The following is a 14,033-nucleotide window of genomic DNA, read 5'->3' on the forward strand; positions in this document are numbered from 1 at the left end:
TTGGGTGACCTGTTTATGGAATCATAGGCCTACATGTCGTCAAGTGCAGAATAACGCACATTAAGTACGCCACTGAAGCTCATGAAAACAACATTGCGTGCTCCTATCAGCCTATGTCAACTTTTACAGTCTGCGAGGTTGTGAAACCAGCATAATTCATTTTTATTGAGTCGATTTATAAACTTTGTCCATTTTAAGTTAGACCTAAGAATTTTTGCATAGCTTATGGTATTTAATTTTTGTGTCTATTTTACGTTTACACTCCTATATGACTACATCATATCGAGTAACCTAGTGAGAAATTATTAGGTCATAATGAGAGAGCGTTGGCCTCACAAGTTGTACTAAATACTCATCAGTCATCAGGCTCCGTGTTCGATACCTAGTGGTACCAAACCGTTGTAATGTCTTTGGGCACGGCATTCACCATAGTTGCTCCTGTTAACTGAATCTAGTGTAAAACAGTCTTAAATTCGGGCAATTCCATAAAAAAAATGTGTTACAATCGGTCGGGGATCAAGAATCATCACCGGGTATAAGGTCGTGCAAAGACTATCCTCAGTTCGAGGATAAGGATAAACATTATGGTTCCAGCAGATACCATACCATACCATACCATAGCCTAGCATCATGTTTTTTCTATCACCATACGTACAACTCTATCCCTTTCATGCCTTCAAATTGGAATGCAAAAGTACAAGAGACCCCAATTTTGATATGAGAGTGTAGAAGGCCCCTCTGAACTTAAGCTTTCATTTAAACACCATTATTGAGTTCATCCGTGTTGTAATTTATCAGGCAAATTGGGTAAGTTTATTTAAATATATCTATTATTAAGCTGAAAAATATATAGGCTAGTGTAGATAATCCTGTTTTAATGTTTTCATTAGTGTTCTTTTATGCTGTTATAAATGAAGTTTCAGTTTTGAAGTTAATGAAGTAAAAATTTTATTAAACATGCGGTTTCCAAGAAAACTGCCACTACCTTTGACTTATAGACAATGTGGTGCAGTAATTTTTCCTACCAAGCAAATGGTAGCATATATGGGGAAGAAAATTATTCATCCCCATGCAAGACAAATATATATGCGGGTGAATTATCCAACCAAGCTGTGTTCGGCCCAACAAACACGGATCATCGCAAGAAGAAACTTTATTGGTTCATTGGGAAGGGTAGTTCTGAAACAAGCCGGCAAGATCCGGTACTGGGTAGTTGGAACCAGTGTTGGTGGTGTTCTATATTTAAAAAGAGCCTACAATGAATGGTACGAAGAGCATGTTCCAGATATCACTTGGCTCAGGCATACAATAGACCGAGGTGAAAATGTATATGAATCTTTCTTGAATAAGTTCCAAACTTCTTTCGAAAGGATTAAAAAAATTGAATGGCCAGATGCTGAAGTTTTTTCTGCCTCCTTACTTCAACCCAAGGGAAGCAATGGTGCTTCAAAGTCTTTGCTCTCCAATGAGTCTGATTTAGCTAAATCTATTATGGTTCAAATGAATGGTGCTGCCTCGAATGATAGGCTGAAAAAATCCAGTGAAGACAAGCAAACAATAGAAGGTCTTCGAGAAGAAATCATTCAAACGGAATTGAAATACCAGAAAATCATTGAGAAACTTGAAAAAGAAAATCGAAACATGCGAAAACTTTTACTTTCAAAAGATGACAAAGACATTTTTCGGCGTAAAATTAAGAAGTCCCTTATTGACATGTATTCAGAAGTATTGGATGAGCTTGCCGATTACGATGCAAATTACAAGACTCAAGATCATCTTCCAAGGGTGGTGGTTGTAGGTGATCAAAGTTCTGGGAAGACTAGTGTTCTAGAGATGATTGCTCAGGCTCGAATTTTTCCTCGTGGATCGGGCGAAATGATGACGAGGTCACCGGTGAAAGTGACATTGAGCGAAGGTCCACACCACGTCGCTCAGTTTCGTGATAGTTCAAGAGAGTTTGATCTCACAAAAGAGCAGGAACTTGAGTCGCTGCGGCACGAAATCGAACTGAGAATGAAGACAAGCTGCTCAAACGGGAAGACTGTTAGCAGTGAGACCATCTCTTTAAGTGTAAAGGGTCCTGGACTTCAAAGAATGGTCTTGGTCGATTTGCCAGGAATGATAAGCACTGTTACCAGTGGCATGGCTCCCGATACCAAAGATGCAATATGCAACATGAGTAAACATTATATGGAAAATCCTAATGCTATTATACTCTGCATCCAAGACGGATCTGTAGATGCAGAAAGAAGCATTGTCACAGATTTAGTTAGTCAAATGGATCCTTCCGGAAGAAGAACAATTTTTGTTTTAACGAAGGTTGATCTAGCTGAGAAAAACATAAGTAATCCGAGTAGGATACAAGAGATTTTGGATGGTAAATTATTCCCAATGAAAGCCCTGGGATATTTTGCTGTTGTAACAGGACAGGGCTCAGCAAAAAGCAGCATAAAGGATATCAAAGAATATGAAGAAAATTTCTTTTCCAACTCGAAAGTCTTTAAATCTGGATTGCTCAAAGCAAGTCAGTTAACTACAGCAAATCTTAGCTATGCTGTGTCAACTTGCTTTTGGAAGATGGTCAGAGAATCCGTGGAACAACAAGCAGACGCTTTCAAAGCCACTCGGTTTAACCTTGAGACTGAATGGAAGAATAACTTCCCCCGTGTTAGGGAACTGGATCGCACTGAACTTTTCGAAAAAGCCAAGAATGAAATTTTAGATGACATGATATCTTTAGTAAACATTCCCCCACAGCAGTGGGAACGTACTCTGCAAAAGCGCCTGTGGGATGCAGTCTCGAACCACGTGATCGAAAACATCTATCTTCCAGCTGCACAGTCTGGCGATGCTGGAACCTTTAACACAACTGTGGACATTAAGTTAAAACAATGGACTGATAAGACCCTACCGAAGACATCTATTGACGTTGCCAAGAGAACTCTCCTGGAGGAATTTTCCAAGGTCCTTGAAGAAGGTCTTGGGCAAAGTGAAGACAAGCAAACAAATGGGTTTTCCGGAGGAATCTTTAATAAGTTAAAGAAAGCGGTTCAGGAAGAAGCTGTTGCACGTCATTCGTGGAATGAAGATTCGGTTGATACCCTCAGAGTGATCCAGTTAAATGCTCTTGAAGATCGATCTATATCAGACAAAAATCAGTGGGAGAGTTCTGTGAAATTTATCGAGGAAAATCTGGGTTACTTGATGAAGAAAACCGATGAAAAGATACAGGAAATGGTCGGGCACGGATGGTGGCACCAGTGGACACACTGGACTTCTCGTTCGTGGGAGCAACATCAAAAGAACGAAATCAAAAATCAACTTGAACACCTGATTCATTCTCAAAAGCAGCATGGTCCATACCTTGCCAATGATGAAATCACAACAATACGACTGAACCTAGAAACGAAAGGTATTGACATAACTACTGATGCCATACATGACACCTGGACCGTCCTATATCGTAAGCATTTTCTCAGTAATGCACTTATGAGATGCTCAAGCTGTAGGCGAGAGTTTTACAGACATCATGCTACCGCGACGTCCCAGGTCCATGCTGATGATGAAGCAGAGGCGGTTGATTGCAGTGATGTTGTACTCTTCTGGAGGATCCAGAGGATGCTGTCTATCACGAGCAACGCACTTCGGCAGCAAGTTATGAGTTCGGAAGGTCATAGACTGGAAAATGAAGTGAAAGATGTCTTAGAAGACTTTGGTCAGGATTACGAATGCAAGCAGCGTCTGCTAACAGGAAGACGTGTGGAACTAGCAGAAGAACTAAAGAAAGTGCGTGAGGTGCAACAGAAACTTGAGGAGTTTATTGAAGCACTTCGTAAAGAAAGATAAAATATTTTATGTATTGACCACTCAACGCAATCGTCTGTGTGAAACCGTGGTACTGTGATACTATTTTGTCAGTCACAAATGAATTTATTTATTTATTAGCTGCCCGCTTAACTGATTAACTTTGTCTTCATTATTTTCTATTTGCTTACAAACTATTTTACAATTTGAAAGCTTTATTTCATTGTTAAAATGAGTTGTAACGCTTTTGCATAGTTATGGTTATGTAATGGTATGATCATAAGTATGTAAATTATATTCTGAACCAACTCCACTTTGTGTTATTCATAACAAATTTATGTTTTTAGAGTTTGTCTGTTTTACTGAGAAATTGCTGCATGTTACAAAATCTCAATTTACTAAAAAATGTATGGTTAACTTTTCAAGTACTGATGATGCTGATTGAAATATTGAACAGTTTTTTTTAATCATTACGAATGTAATTTAGTGCATTTATTTTTTGCCGTGCTAGTGTAATTATTCTTGGCTATTTAATTACACAAAATGTGCTGCCAGTATATTAACTACCTTGCACACCAAATTTTACAATGTTTTAATCTCAAGTGGTCCTTGTATGGCCAGCATAAAATTTCTCTGTTACAAGTACACATATATATATCAGAAAATTTGTACTTTTAGAAGCAAAATGAATATTTTGTTTTGTGAAAGTGTTCTGTGGAATTTTAATTTATTGTTTGTGCAATTGAAGTCTTAAGTACCTGAACATCATCGATTATATTTGTTGAATCAACTCATAATTTTGGTCTAATTTTTGGATTTCCTGTTTCGTTTGCTGTCACTTTATTTAGTTTGGTTGCCTGTGCCCGATCATTTTAAGTGCTTTGTTCTCTTTTTTTCATCTTGTCTAATGTTTGCATTTAAATAGACACAAAGTGTTTTCAGCCCTCAATGTTGCGTGATTAGTTTTGATGCTTTCTTGTAAACACATTGTCAAATAGAAAATGTTAGAACCATTTCCAGATATTCTTTCTCATCCAGGCCAACCTATTAATTTACATGTTGTGGGTTGTGTTAATGAATCGCTTCCCATGTTATATTTACTTGGAGCATTTACAATTTATAGTTTCAGTCATGAATATGTGTCAATAAGCCAGATGCATGTTATTAACACAGCTTTGATGTAGTCGATGCAGTAATGATAATTCTTGCGTCGTATCAGTTTTGTGACGTTCTGTTACGTAATAGAGGCGATTGCATTTCCTATTTATAATAAATGTTTGCTTATTTCACAGGTGGTAAAAATTTAAATGGCTTGCCACTAGCACTCTAACTTTTTCACATCTGCTGAATACTTTGAATACAAATTGAAACATTGCGCACTGATTTTTGAATGTTGAGTATTTCTACCAAGTCTGAGGTTCTACAACCAAATGGATTATTGACATGGACTTTGCGGATACGGATAGTGAAGATGAACTTCCCCACGGTTGGGAAGTAAGAGTAACTCCTGAAGGATGGATCTATTATGCAAAGTCAGTTCATAAAATGGGAATACGACTAAGAAATATTAGGATGAAAATTTTGTAATTATTTTGTCTAAATAGCACAGTTTTTCCCCCTATGTAATGGAATGACACATAATAAAAAGTTGCACTTTTGTATTATGTTGCTAACCTGACCATTATGTTTACTTTTTGTTCTGTTACTTTCAGTCATCTCAATCAAAGGACAAAATGGGAACATCCCAAGACGAACAAACGTCGAAAGGTACCTGCAGGTATTCATATTACGTTGCTAGAATCATTTTTGAAGTTTCTTGAATTTTTAGTTCCATATTTTTGTCATATAAATGAATATGTCCATACTTATATAACTTGCAAATTTACAGTTTAGTCTTGTAGTTTCCTGATGCAATTATGTTGTTATTGTGTAGATTTACCTTATGGCTGGGAAAGACTGGAGGACGACGAAGGAAGGGTGTATTATGTCGAGTATGACCACTTGTATAAATTTTTGCTGTTTATGTTTTATTCGTTGTCATCGTGTTTTATGCAGCCATGCTTACACTGTGTCGCTGTTTTTATGATTTTAACTTGCATTATTATATTATTCAGTCACACAAAGAAGCGTACTACGTACACAGATCCCCGATTAGCATTTGCTACTGATATCAGTTCAAGCAAGGACGATGTGATTCGACAGAGATATGATGCTAGCAGCTCCACTGATGAAATTTTGATGGGGTACGACTTAAGTGGAAAAGTTGCAATTGTTACTGGAGCTTCTGCTGGCATAGGTGAGTTGCAATAATCAGATTATGTTTCTTCTAGTAAAATGAAATTTCTGGTTCACCATTACAAACTGTATGAAAATATCAACGTTCCCAACAACTCAGACCCCTATATGGTCATTTTGTAAAATATTAACCTAGTCGTAGCACTGGTGACTTCGCAAAATTCATTTAGAATACATCACAATCTACATGCTTTAAGGTGCTTTAATGTTTGGTTAAATAATTCATTTTTAATGCTGTAATCCTCATGTACAAGGTTTGGAGACAGCACGGGCCCTTTCGTACCAAGGCTGCAAGGTCATTATGGCATGCAGGAATATGGAGAAAACAGAAACGGCAATACGAGAATTACAAAAAGATCGGGTAAAAAAGTTCTGTCATATTTTACTGAAGAAAACTGGCTTGTAATTTTCACAACTGTATCTCTTAGTTGTTCATACTGAAAGATTTTTGACTTGTTTAATACAACGAAATTACTAACCAGTTTTATTTGTTCCAGAAAGATGCCAGATTAATCGCCATGGAACTAAATCTTGCTTCACTTCAGAGTGTCAAGACATTTGCCAACGAGTTTAAGTCAACAGACTTGTGAGTTGTAAAGTAGATCGTTTTTGGTAAACACTATTTGCCCAGCAGTTTGTGTTATCAGCTAATACAAATTCAGTTTACGTTTATTGTCAAACTTCTATTTTGTTGTTACATAATTTAAATTTATAAATGACTGATCCAAAACCCAAATTGCATTTATATTTGAATACCAATAAAAGAGCAATCAACAAACATCAGCGAAAACAAACCTAAAGTTCGGGTAGTCAGTTGCACTGTAACTGTAACCACGAAATTCTCAAACAATTCAATCTTGTCATATGAACCAATTTCACAGAAACAAGACTTTACTGAATGGTCCATCAACATTGCTGCAGGATTGCCATCTTCAATGAAACTTTTATATCATATTTAACCAACTCATATTGTACTTGACATGACAGTAGGCTGCTCAGATGAATGGTTCTTTTTTCTTTGCGACCTTGGACTGTATCTCTCTCCTAATAGGCTGGTGAGAGTGTGAAATCTCACATCAGCTGTCCAGTCCTTTCTTTTTCCTTTTCCTTCGCCTCTTTTTCTTCTTCTTCCTGCCCCTCGATCAGTGTGAGGTCCAGGAAAGGTTGGTGCATTTTTATTAATTGATCTTTGGAAGTTGTCCATTACCGTGTGGGTGTCGTCACTCAACGGGGGAAGGTTTTTCAGCTGTGTATTAATCATAAACAAATTAAAGTTGCACAACACACATATTGAGAAAATATTGCTGCAGTTGCTAACATTAAGCTTTCTCATTGTCGTACAATTTATATTTTTAATGTTTGGAAAACTTTTACGTGCAACCACTTATTTGGTAACGGTTGTCAACCGTAAATCAGCTTTTAGAATAGTCTATAACAGGATAACCACCACTTCGACTTATACAATTTTTCATAATTAGACATTACTTTTGGTAATCTTGTAATAAATGTTTTATCTTCTGGTTCTTCATCATCAAATATAGGTCTGTTGGTGACTTGAGGTAGCAAGGTCGGTCTTCTTCTTGCGTGATCCATTGCTCTGAAGATGTTTAAATATTTCGAGCATCTGGTACTTTATGAGCAGCAGCAGAACATTTATTGTCTTACTTTTGTTTCAGTTCTCCAATGCTGAGCTTCTCAATAACTGATTGATAGGGATAGTCTGGCTTAGTGTAAAGTCGTCCGAATGTGAAGTTGAATTCAGACAGGTTTTCAGGCTCCAACTTAAGTAAAATTTCTCACATGAAATAGCATAGAACAAACAAAGCAATGTTAACAAGGTGATACTGATTGCCTTGGATTCATGAGTTGAAATGAATGCGATGTTAAGATTGTTATTTGTCAAGGCTGAGTATTACGCTGAATGTTAACAACGACAGTTTAAAAGTTGCTATCCTACCTTTGCCATTACTCTGGCATCCCTTCGTTTCCAACTTTCTTGTTTCCGTTCCAGGGACTTTACAAAACTCTCCTGTCTTCTTTTTGCACGTCTCTCTGCCTTGTGATGGCTTTGTTGGATTTCAGTAAGTCTCATTGCAAGTAGTCGATCGTGGCTGACATTATCATGCAAGATGACCTACAAAATGTGACAAGTACTCGTTCAGTCACTCCACATACACAGTTAAGAGATAACTTTGAAAGCATCATGTTTGTATGGTTTCACCTGAGGTAGGTAGGATTTGGGCTTCTGTCTTTTTGCACGAAGGGTGCTATTCATCTGGTTCATTTTCTCATCTTCCTCCAACTCCTCTTCCAGAGATTCAGGATGAAGGGGAAAGAGTCCTTCGCTGTAATCTGATAGAATGGTTCAGCATAATCCCTATGTTGTAATCTTGTATCCTGATTTTATAGTTGTTTACTGATCAAATTGCTTGAATTCTAATAAAATTTGGTGTATGATGTTTGGATCGTTTAATAAGTATTAATTGAAATGGAACAGTCAAGAAATTTGAGTAAAGCAGTGCAGCAGACATGCACTTTGTTTTCTTTTATTTGAAAATATATACATTATAATAAGCACTGCCCACAGTTAATATTTTCTGAGAAAAACGAAACATCTGCTATCCTTAATCGGTGATATTTTTCTATATACATGTATTTTACAGGTTATTCAAGTTTTTAATTACATGGTGTCGTACTTGTGGTGGGCGTTGTATCCAGTGACATATCATGATTTTTTCGTTTGCTTGTTGAGTTGGGCTTCGATTTCGTAGATGCTTTGGTCATGCGCAGCCACAGGTTTTCAATGTCACTTTCTGACACTGTATCTAGTTTCATCTGGTTGGAACCGCTTTGCTTTCTACTTGACATTTTACTGAAGACACTTCGCAAAACCTAGACCTTTTAAGTAAAGCAAAATGTTGTTTGGCTTCAGATAAGTTTAAGATGTAGATAAGTTTAAGATGTAAACCAAACAAATCAATAGTTTATTGTTTTTTATAAGAATTTCGCAATAATAAATACATTTGGCCTTAGCCGGTCAAATTTTTTTATTCAACATTGTTTTCAGTTATTCGCATCATAGTGGATTGTTTCTTTTCCACATGCTAGGTTCTGTAGCAGTGCATTTAACCTGGCCAATTTCAAAACAAACAGTCATTTACGGTATCGTGCAAAATTTTCACTCCAAGCATACTGAATACCTCGACTTAAACGGGTTTATCTTCAGTCAAGGAGGACAATCAACTGAACATACTGGTAAAAGAATTTTAAAAAAAATTTTCTTTGGTTAGGTAATTATCACTTAAAATATATCGCAAAATTATCAGCCATTGTGACACGTGTGGCGGAAATTGTGACGTAATACAAGAAAATCACGGCGCCTGACGACAATACCTTGCATCACGGCGCCCGACGACACTATCAAGGTTAAACTATTAAGTCTACCGGTAGCCAGCCAAACTTAATTTATTCAATTATATCTAACGTAATGTTTGTCATACATTTCACGAAGACTATTGATATAAACCATTTAACATATTGATAAATCCTAAATTAAACGCTACCCGCTGCTTACTGTTTCGGCATAATTTCTCATTCGATATAAAACATGGTAACAGCACCTAATAAGTTCCGCGCTTTAAACGAGCATTATTGTCACCGTGATTTTTGTCAATGATGTCACAACTTCCGCCGAACATGTCAAAATAACTTCCCTATTTGCGATGTATTTTTGTCGATAGTCAAACACTTAACTCCTGAAACTTTTTAAAATTCTTTTACGACCTGATCCACTTTATCATGTACAATGATATAACATAAAGGTACTTATTGCTTTTTTTTGTCCTAGCACCCGTTTGCCTCGCCCCTTAACCGAAATCTTCGCTCTCACTGGATAAAAAGCAACATTTTCGTACGTAGATAATTATTGCAATAGCAGCTTTTGTTTACCAAGCTTTAAAAGTGGCTATTTAGCTAAAGAACCTGATACGGCTCGGTTATGAATTGTAAACAGTGGCGAGTGTCATTTGATACACGCCCGGCTCGCCACGGCGCATCGGGTTTAAATGGCGAAGCACGCCAATGTGGGATATGAATTCATCACAGCTCGACTTTCACAGGCATAAGTGTGACTGTCTCCTGGTACCATTCATTGTTTTCTCTGACCCGTCAACGATGCCGATTTATAAATTGAAAAACTATTGAAAAAATTTTTGTTTGTTGGCCGATGAAGCTCTCTTGTGAGGAATTTTATGGTGGTTTTGGTAAAGGCTCTCTGCAGTCTCTTCTCAAATGCTCCTATCTAAATTACCTTACCTTGCTGCCTTGTTTCTTTGCTATCCTTGGCCGCGGAACTGAAGACTATAGCGTTGATTGCAATGTTGGTAAATGATGTCGAGCAGTTTATAACAACTTTTCATAGATTACTCCATGACTGTCTTGTGACCGATGAGCTTCAACCTTGTCAAGTACCTCTGCATTCTTTCACGTTATAATTGTTTCTTTGCAGTTCGAAATCACATTCACGAGTTAATTATTATTGAACCTGTTAGCGCTTCTCTTGTTACTTAATGTGGTCTTGTGCAAACGTCTGTTGTTTGAATGATTGCCTTAATAAAGCAGATTAATCTTTCTATATTGCCTCAAGTTGATATAAACGCCAGCTTATGACTTCTCCAAATTATAAATCACCTTTAAAATTTTAGGTCGAGTAGGCGCTCGGTTTCGTTTGGATAATTTCGTTTATTTAACCGGATTTATAGTGTATACCCATTATGTTATAAGGACCTTTGCAAAAACAGCATTGAGCTTTCCAAAATAGCAGGCTCTACCATAAGAATCGCTGTAATGAGTATCCAAATAACTGTAGCGTGCCTGAAAAACTACTCTATTGCGAGGTTAAGGAGATCAAGGAAACTTGTGTTGATATTAACATACGTTCGTTGCCTTTATATTTATAATCTATGAGCCTTATTTTCAGCTTTCAACTAAATTGCTCAATTTTATTATTCAGACCTCTGCACATGCTGATACTAAACGCAGGCGTGTTTGCATTGCCATGGCAACTGACTGAGGACGGAATCGAACGGATGTTTGCCACAAATCACGTCGGGCACTTCTACCTCACTAAATTGCTCACGCCCATATTGCTTCGAAGCGCCCCCGCCCGGGTGGTTGTTGTTAGTTCTGAATCACACAGGTGGCGCAAATGAGTTTAATTTTCATCTTGAAATTTACAAATTTAATTTAAGAGATAAGTGTTTGTAGTATTTGTTACGTTCGTTTGCCATTAGCCTGTCATGCCACACCTTACTGTAAAATTATTGTAAGCTGATCAGAAAAAAACATTGAAAGCGAACAAAATATCGAATAATTGCGCCATGTTTTGATGACGTTACCGTCGCGGTCAGTCGAAATACAGCCGTAAATATTTTGCCAGATTTCCGGCCACTTCGGAGCCAATTAGCCTGGAGAAATTAAATCCTCCCGCAACGCAATTCTGGTCGATGGTCCAATACAACAGGAGTAAGTTGTGCAACGTGCTGTTTAGGTGAGTTTACATCGTGCAGTTCGGCGCCGTATCTCATCGGCATAATTTAAACACAACTAATGTTGCCGAAATGTCAAATTTCACTAGTAGTAGCTTGAACTTTTTCTTAACTAATTAATGTTTGCTTACAACTTTTTACGATATTAATTACGTAGCTATACATTTCATACCATACCAATTATTTTATAATAAACCAGTAATGAACTAAACCGACGGTTGTCTGGACTCGGGGTCATCAGTTATTCGCTACATCCGGGAAACATGATGTACACGTCTTTACCCAACTCCTATTGGTTTTACAAGATCTTATTTTTCTTGGCAAGGCCCTTCACAAAATCAATGGTAAGTTGATGTTTTGTGTGCTTAATTTTTACTTGAGTCTGTGAGGCTTCATATGGAATGTTTTTATCATTAACTAAATGGAAATTTTGAGACACTACATTTTACGTTTTTTTGCGTAAGCCGTAACTATAAGCGTTTTTACCGCCGTCCTTCAATAACGTTTGCAGTTTGGCGATTTTCCAGACGAATTGAACATTGTACTGTAGTTGCAGTGGGATGGTTGCTAAAACGTTGTTTAGTTACCTACCTAAGGTTCATACGGGTACACAGCGACAACACGTGAAAAGCGTGAATCACCCCCGTCTTTGTTCAAACAACGCTCGTTTATCTATTTTATGAAACATCCGCTAGATGATGATATTGAGCAAACTTACGACATTCATTCTTACACACTTGGCGGGGTTTACATTTGCTTGGAGTGGATTGCCGATGCAAGTTCCAGCCTGTGCAGGTCTGAGATGTCCCTTGAAATTTAATTAAAGCATAACTCAAGTGCTGAAATCTTCGCCTCATTTCGCTTGTGTTCGCCGTGGCCTTTGCAAAAGCTTGCGGTGTGCAGTAAACAGATTTATCATTTACTCGACTTGCGCCACTTGTTGCTCTCGCGCCTGGGGCTATAAACCTGTATAAGAGTGCCTCAAAAAAGGGAATGGCGCAATACTGAAAATTACTCGTTTTTTGCGCCTGTGTTGTATCTTTACTTACCAGATGGGATAGATAACGTTGCACGAATAGTAGAAATCCTGCCCTCTGATTGGCTGATATGTTAGCTCCACGCTTTTTGCGGTTCGTTCGTGTTGCCATGTGTCATTTTTAAGCTGTCGAGTCTGTTTCGACTCGATAGCGTAAGTTTGTTGCTTACCGCAGCAAATTTTGGGGTGTTTCAGGCGGGAAATCGTTCCACCCATCAGGAAAGTAAAATCCACCTGCTGGGATCTACCCGCACACCATAGATTGTCCACTTTTCACGTCAAGTGCGTCACGAATTACGTGATGGGTCAGTTACGGGTCAAGATCAGGTTGTTGAGTTCAAGACTTAAGTTTAAAACCAAATTGTAGAACGTTTGACAAAAAATCCCACAATCCCTCGTCATAATCTCTAAATTTTTTCCAAAAAATTCGAAAACACGTCGAAAACGAACTCGCTTGCTCTTGTTCGTCTGCATATAAAAAACTCTAATGACGTCTTTTTTGAGTGTATATAGCTTTGGGGTATAGGATGTAACATGTTTAGTAGTAAGAGGTTAAGTTTAATACGCTATAACTACATGGAATTTGCACCAAGATCAACTTGTAGGTGTTTGTCGCGTCACCTTTGAAAGACTTATTTACCCATGAAATGTATCGTTATCTTGCAACATTTCCAGACCAAAATATCGGACTCTTGATAATTTCTTGTGTTTCAAATTGCCAGCAATCAAGCAAGTAACCGGTACCTAAAAAGTTTGCGAGTTCTAACGAAGATCCTCGTTGAACCAAGCTGAACAATTTTGTCCTTCGTATGGTTCATTTTATGCTTAGTGAGTTTTAAACCGCGTGCATAAAGCGGTTCCATTTCAACATTTTTGAGCCTTGGCATTCAGTATAAACATTTGATCATCTTCAGCGCTTTTGATTTTCGCGTATAAGGTGAAATTCACTTGGCTGCATCAATCGTTATAATCAATGTTTTGTGGTTTTATGAATTTCAGGGCGTGGAGCGGGCATACGCTAATCATTGGTTACTTTGAGCAATGCTTGATAGTATTTCATGGTCATTTGGAGGTGAAAATTGTCAGTAATGTTGTAATTTTAACTTCATCAAACCACCTTAAGACTTGTAGTATGTTCTCGGTTGCTCGTTCAGTAGCAGCGTTTTTACACAATCCACGAACGCTCACACAGTAATATCATGTGAAGGTTTTGTATTTCGTTTGCATGAACTTTGATCGCTGAGTGAATAACAAACCCTAAAAATTTGGAAAATTTCGTAAATGCGTTTGTTTACATCATCCAGAGCATTCGAGTTTGCCCACACAAAATTAGCTTTTTAATCTCAGCAAAA

The 14,033-nt window shown here is 37.6% G+C and overlaps 3 protein-coding genes across 5 annotated transcripts in view; 2 read left to right on the forward strand and 1 right to left on the reverse strand.

The window, feature by feature from the left end:
- LOC143471317 (dynamin-like GTPase OPA1, mitochondrial) lies at positions 1-5,096 on the forward strand. Its single transcript, XM_076969762.1, has one exon. The coding sequence runs from the start codon at positions 958-960 to the stop codon at positions 3,844-3,846; it is 2,889 nt and encodes a 962-aa protein (XP_076825877.1). The 5' UTR covers positions 1-957; the 3' UTR covers positions 3,847-5,096.
- The window catches only part of LOC143471318 (WW domain-containing oxidoreductase-like), a 23,806-nt gene continuing 14,848 nt past the window's right edge, over positions 5,076-14,033 (forward strand). Inside the window, exons 1-9 of one of the 3 annotated variants that reach the window (XM_076969765.1) lie at positions 5,076-5,336; positions 5,517-5,581; positions 5,738-5,795; positions 5,919-6,100; positions 6,354-6,460; positions 6,597-6,685; positions 11,111-11,296; positions 11,537-11,647; positions 11,845-11,989. In XM_076969765.1, coding sequence (XP_076825880.1) covers positions 5,248-5,336; positions 5,517-5,581; positions 5,738-5,795; positions 5,919-6,100; positions 6,354-6,460; positions 6,597-6,685; positions 11,111-11,296; positions 11,537-11,647; positions 11,845-11,989 — 1,032 coding nt within the window. In that variant the 5' untranslated portion in view covers positions 5,076-5,247. The remainder of the gene's footprint in view (positions 5,337-5,516; positions 5,582-5,737; positions 5,796-5,918; positions 6,101-6,353; positions 6,461-6,596; positions 6,686-11,110; positions 11,297-11,536; positions 11,648-11,844; positions 11,990-14,033) is intronic. The other 2 variants (XM_076969763.1, XM_076969764.1) reach the window with 2 other exon arrangements.
- LOC143471320 (uncharacterized) lies at positions 6,751-10,604 on the reverse strand. Its single transcript, XM_076969766.1, has 7 exons — positions 10,414-10,604; positions 8,796-8,997; positions 8,321-8,451; positions 8,057-8,233; positions 7,765-7,880; positions 7,585-7,696; positions 6,751-7,345 (listed from the first exon to the last, which is right to left on the reverse strand). The coding sequence occupies exons 2-7, from the start codon at positions 8,965-8,967 to the stop codon at positions 7,064-7,066; spliced, it is 990 nt and encodes a 329-aa protein (XP_076825881.1). The 5' UTR covers positions 8,968-8,997; positions 10,414-10,604; the 3' UTR covers positions 6,751-7,063.

Source organism: Clavelina lepadiformis, chromosome 9 (genome assembly GCF_947623445.1).
Source record: "Clavelina lepadiformis chromosome 9, kaClaLepa1.1, whole genome shotgun sequence".
In the NCBI taxonomy this organism is placed as follows: domain Eukaryota; kingdom Metazoa; phylum Chordata; class Ascidiacea; order Aplousobranchia; family Clavelinidae; genus Clavelina; species Clavelina lepadiformis.

Bases quoted from the DNA above. Each gene is read 5' to 3' on its own strand.
- LOC143471317 (XM_076969762.1), top strand. From the start codon at position 958: ATGCGGTTTCCAAGAAAACTGCCACTACCTTTGACTTATAGACAATGT.
- LOC143471320 (XM_076969766.1), bottom strand. From the start codon at position 8,967: ATGTCAAGTAGAAAGCAAAGCGGTTCCAACCAGATGAAACTAGATACA. The intron at 8,452-8,795 runs GTACGACACCAT...CCATTCTATCAG, and splicing joins GGATACAACGCCCACCACAA to ATTACAGCGAAGGACTCTTT. The intron at 7,881-8,056 runs GTAGGATAGCAA...ATTTTACTTAAG, and splicing joins ATGCCAGAGTAATGGCAAAG to TTGGAGCCTGAAAACCTGTC.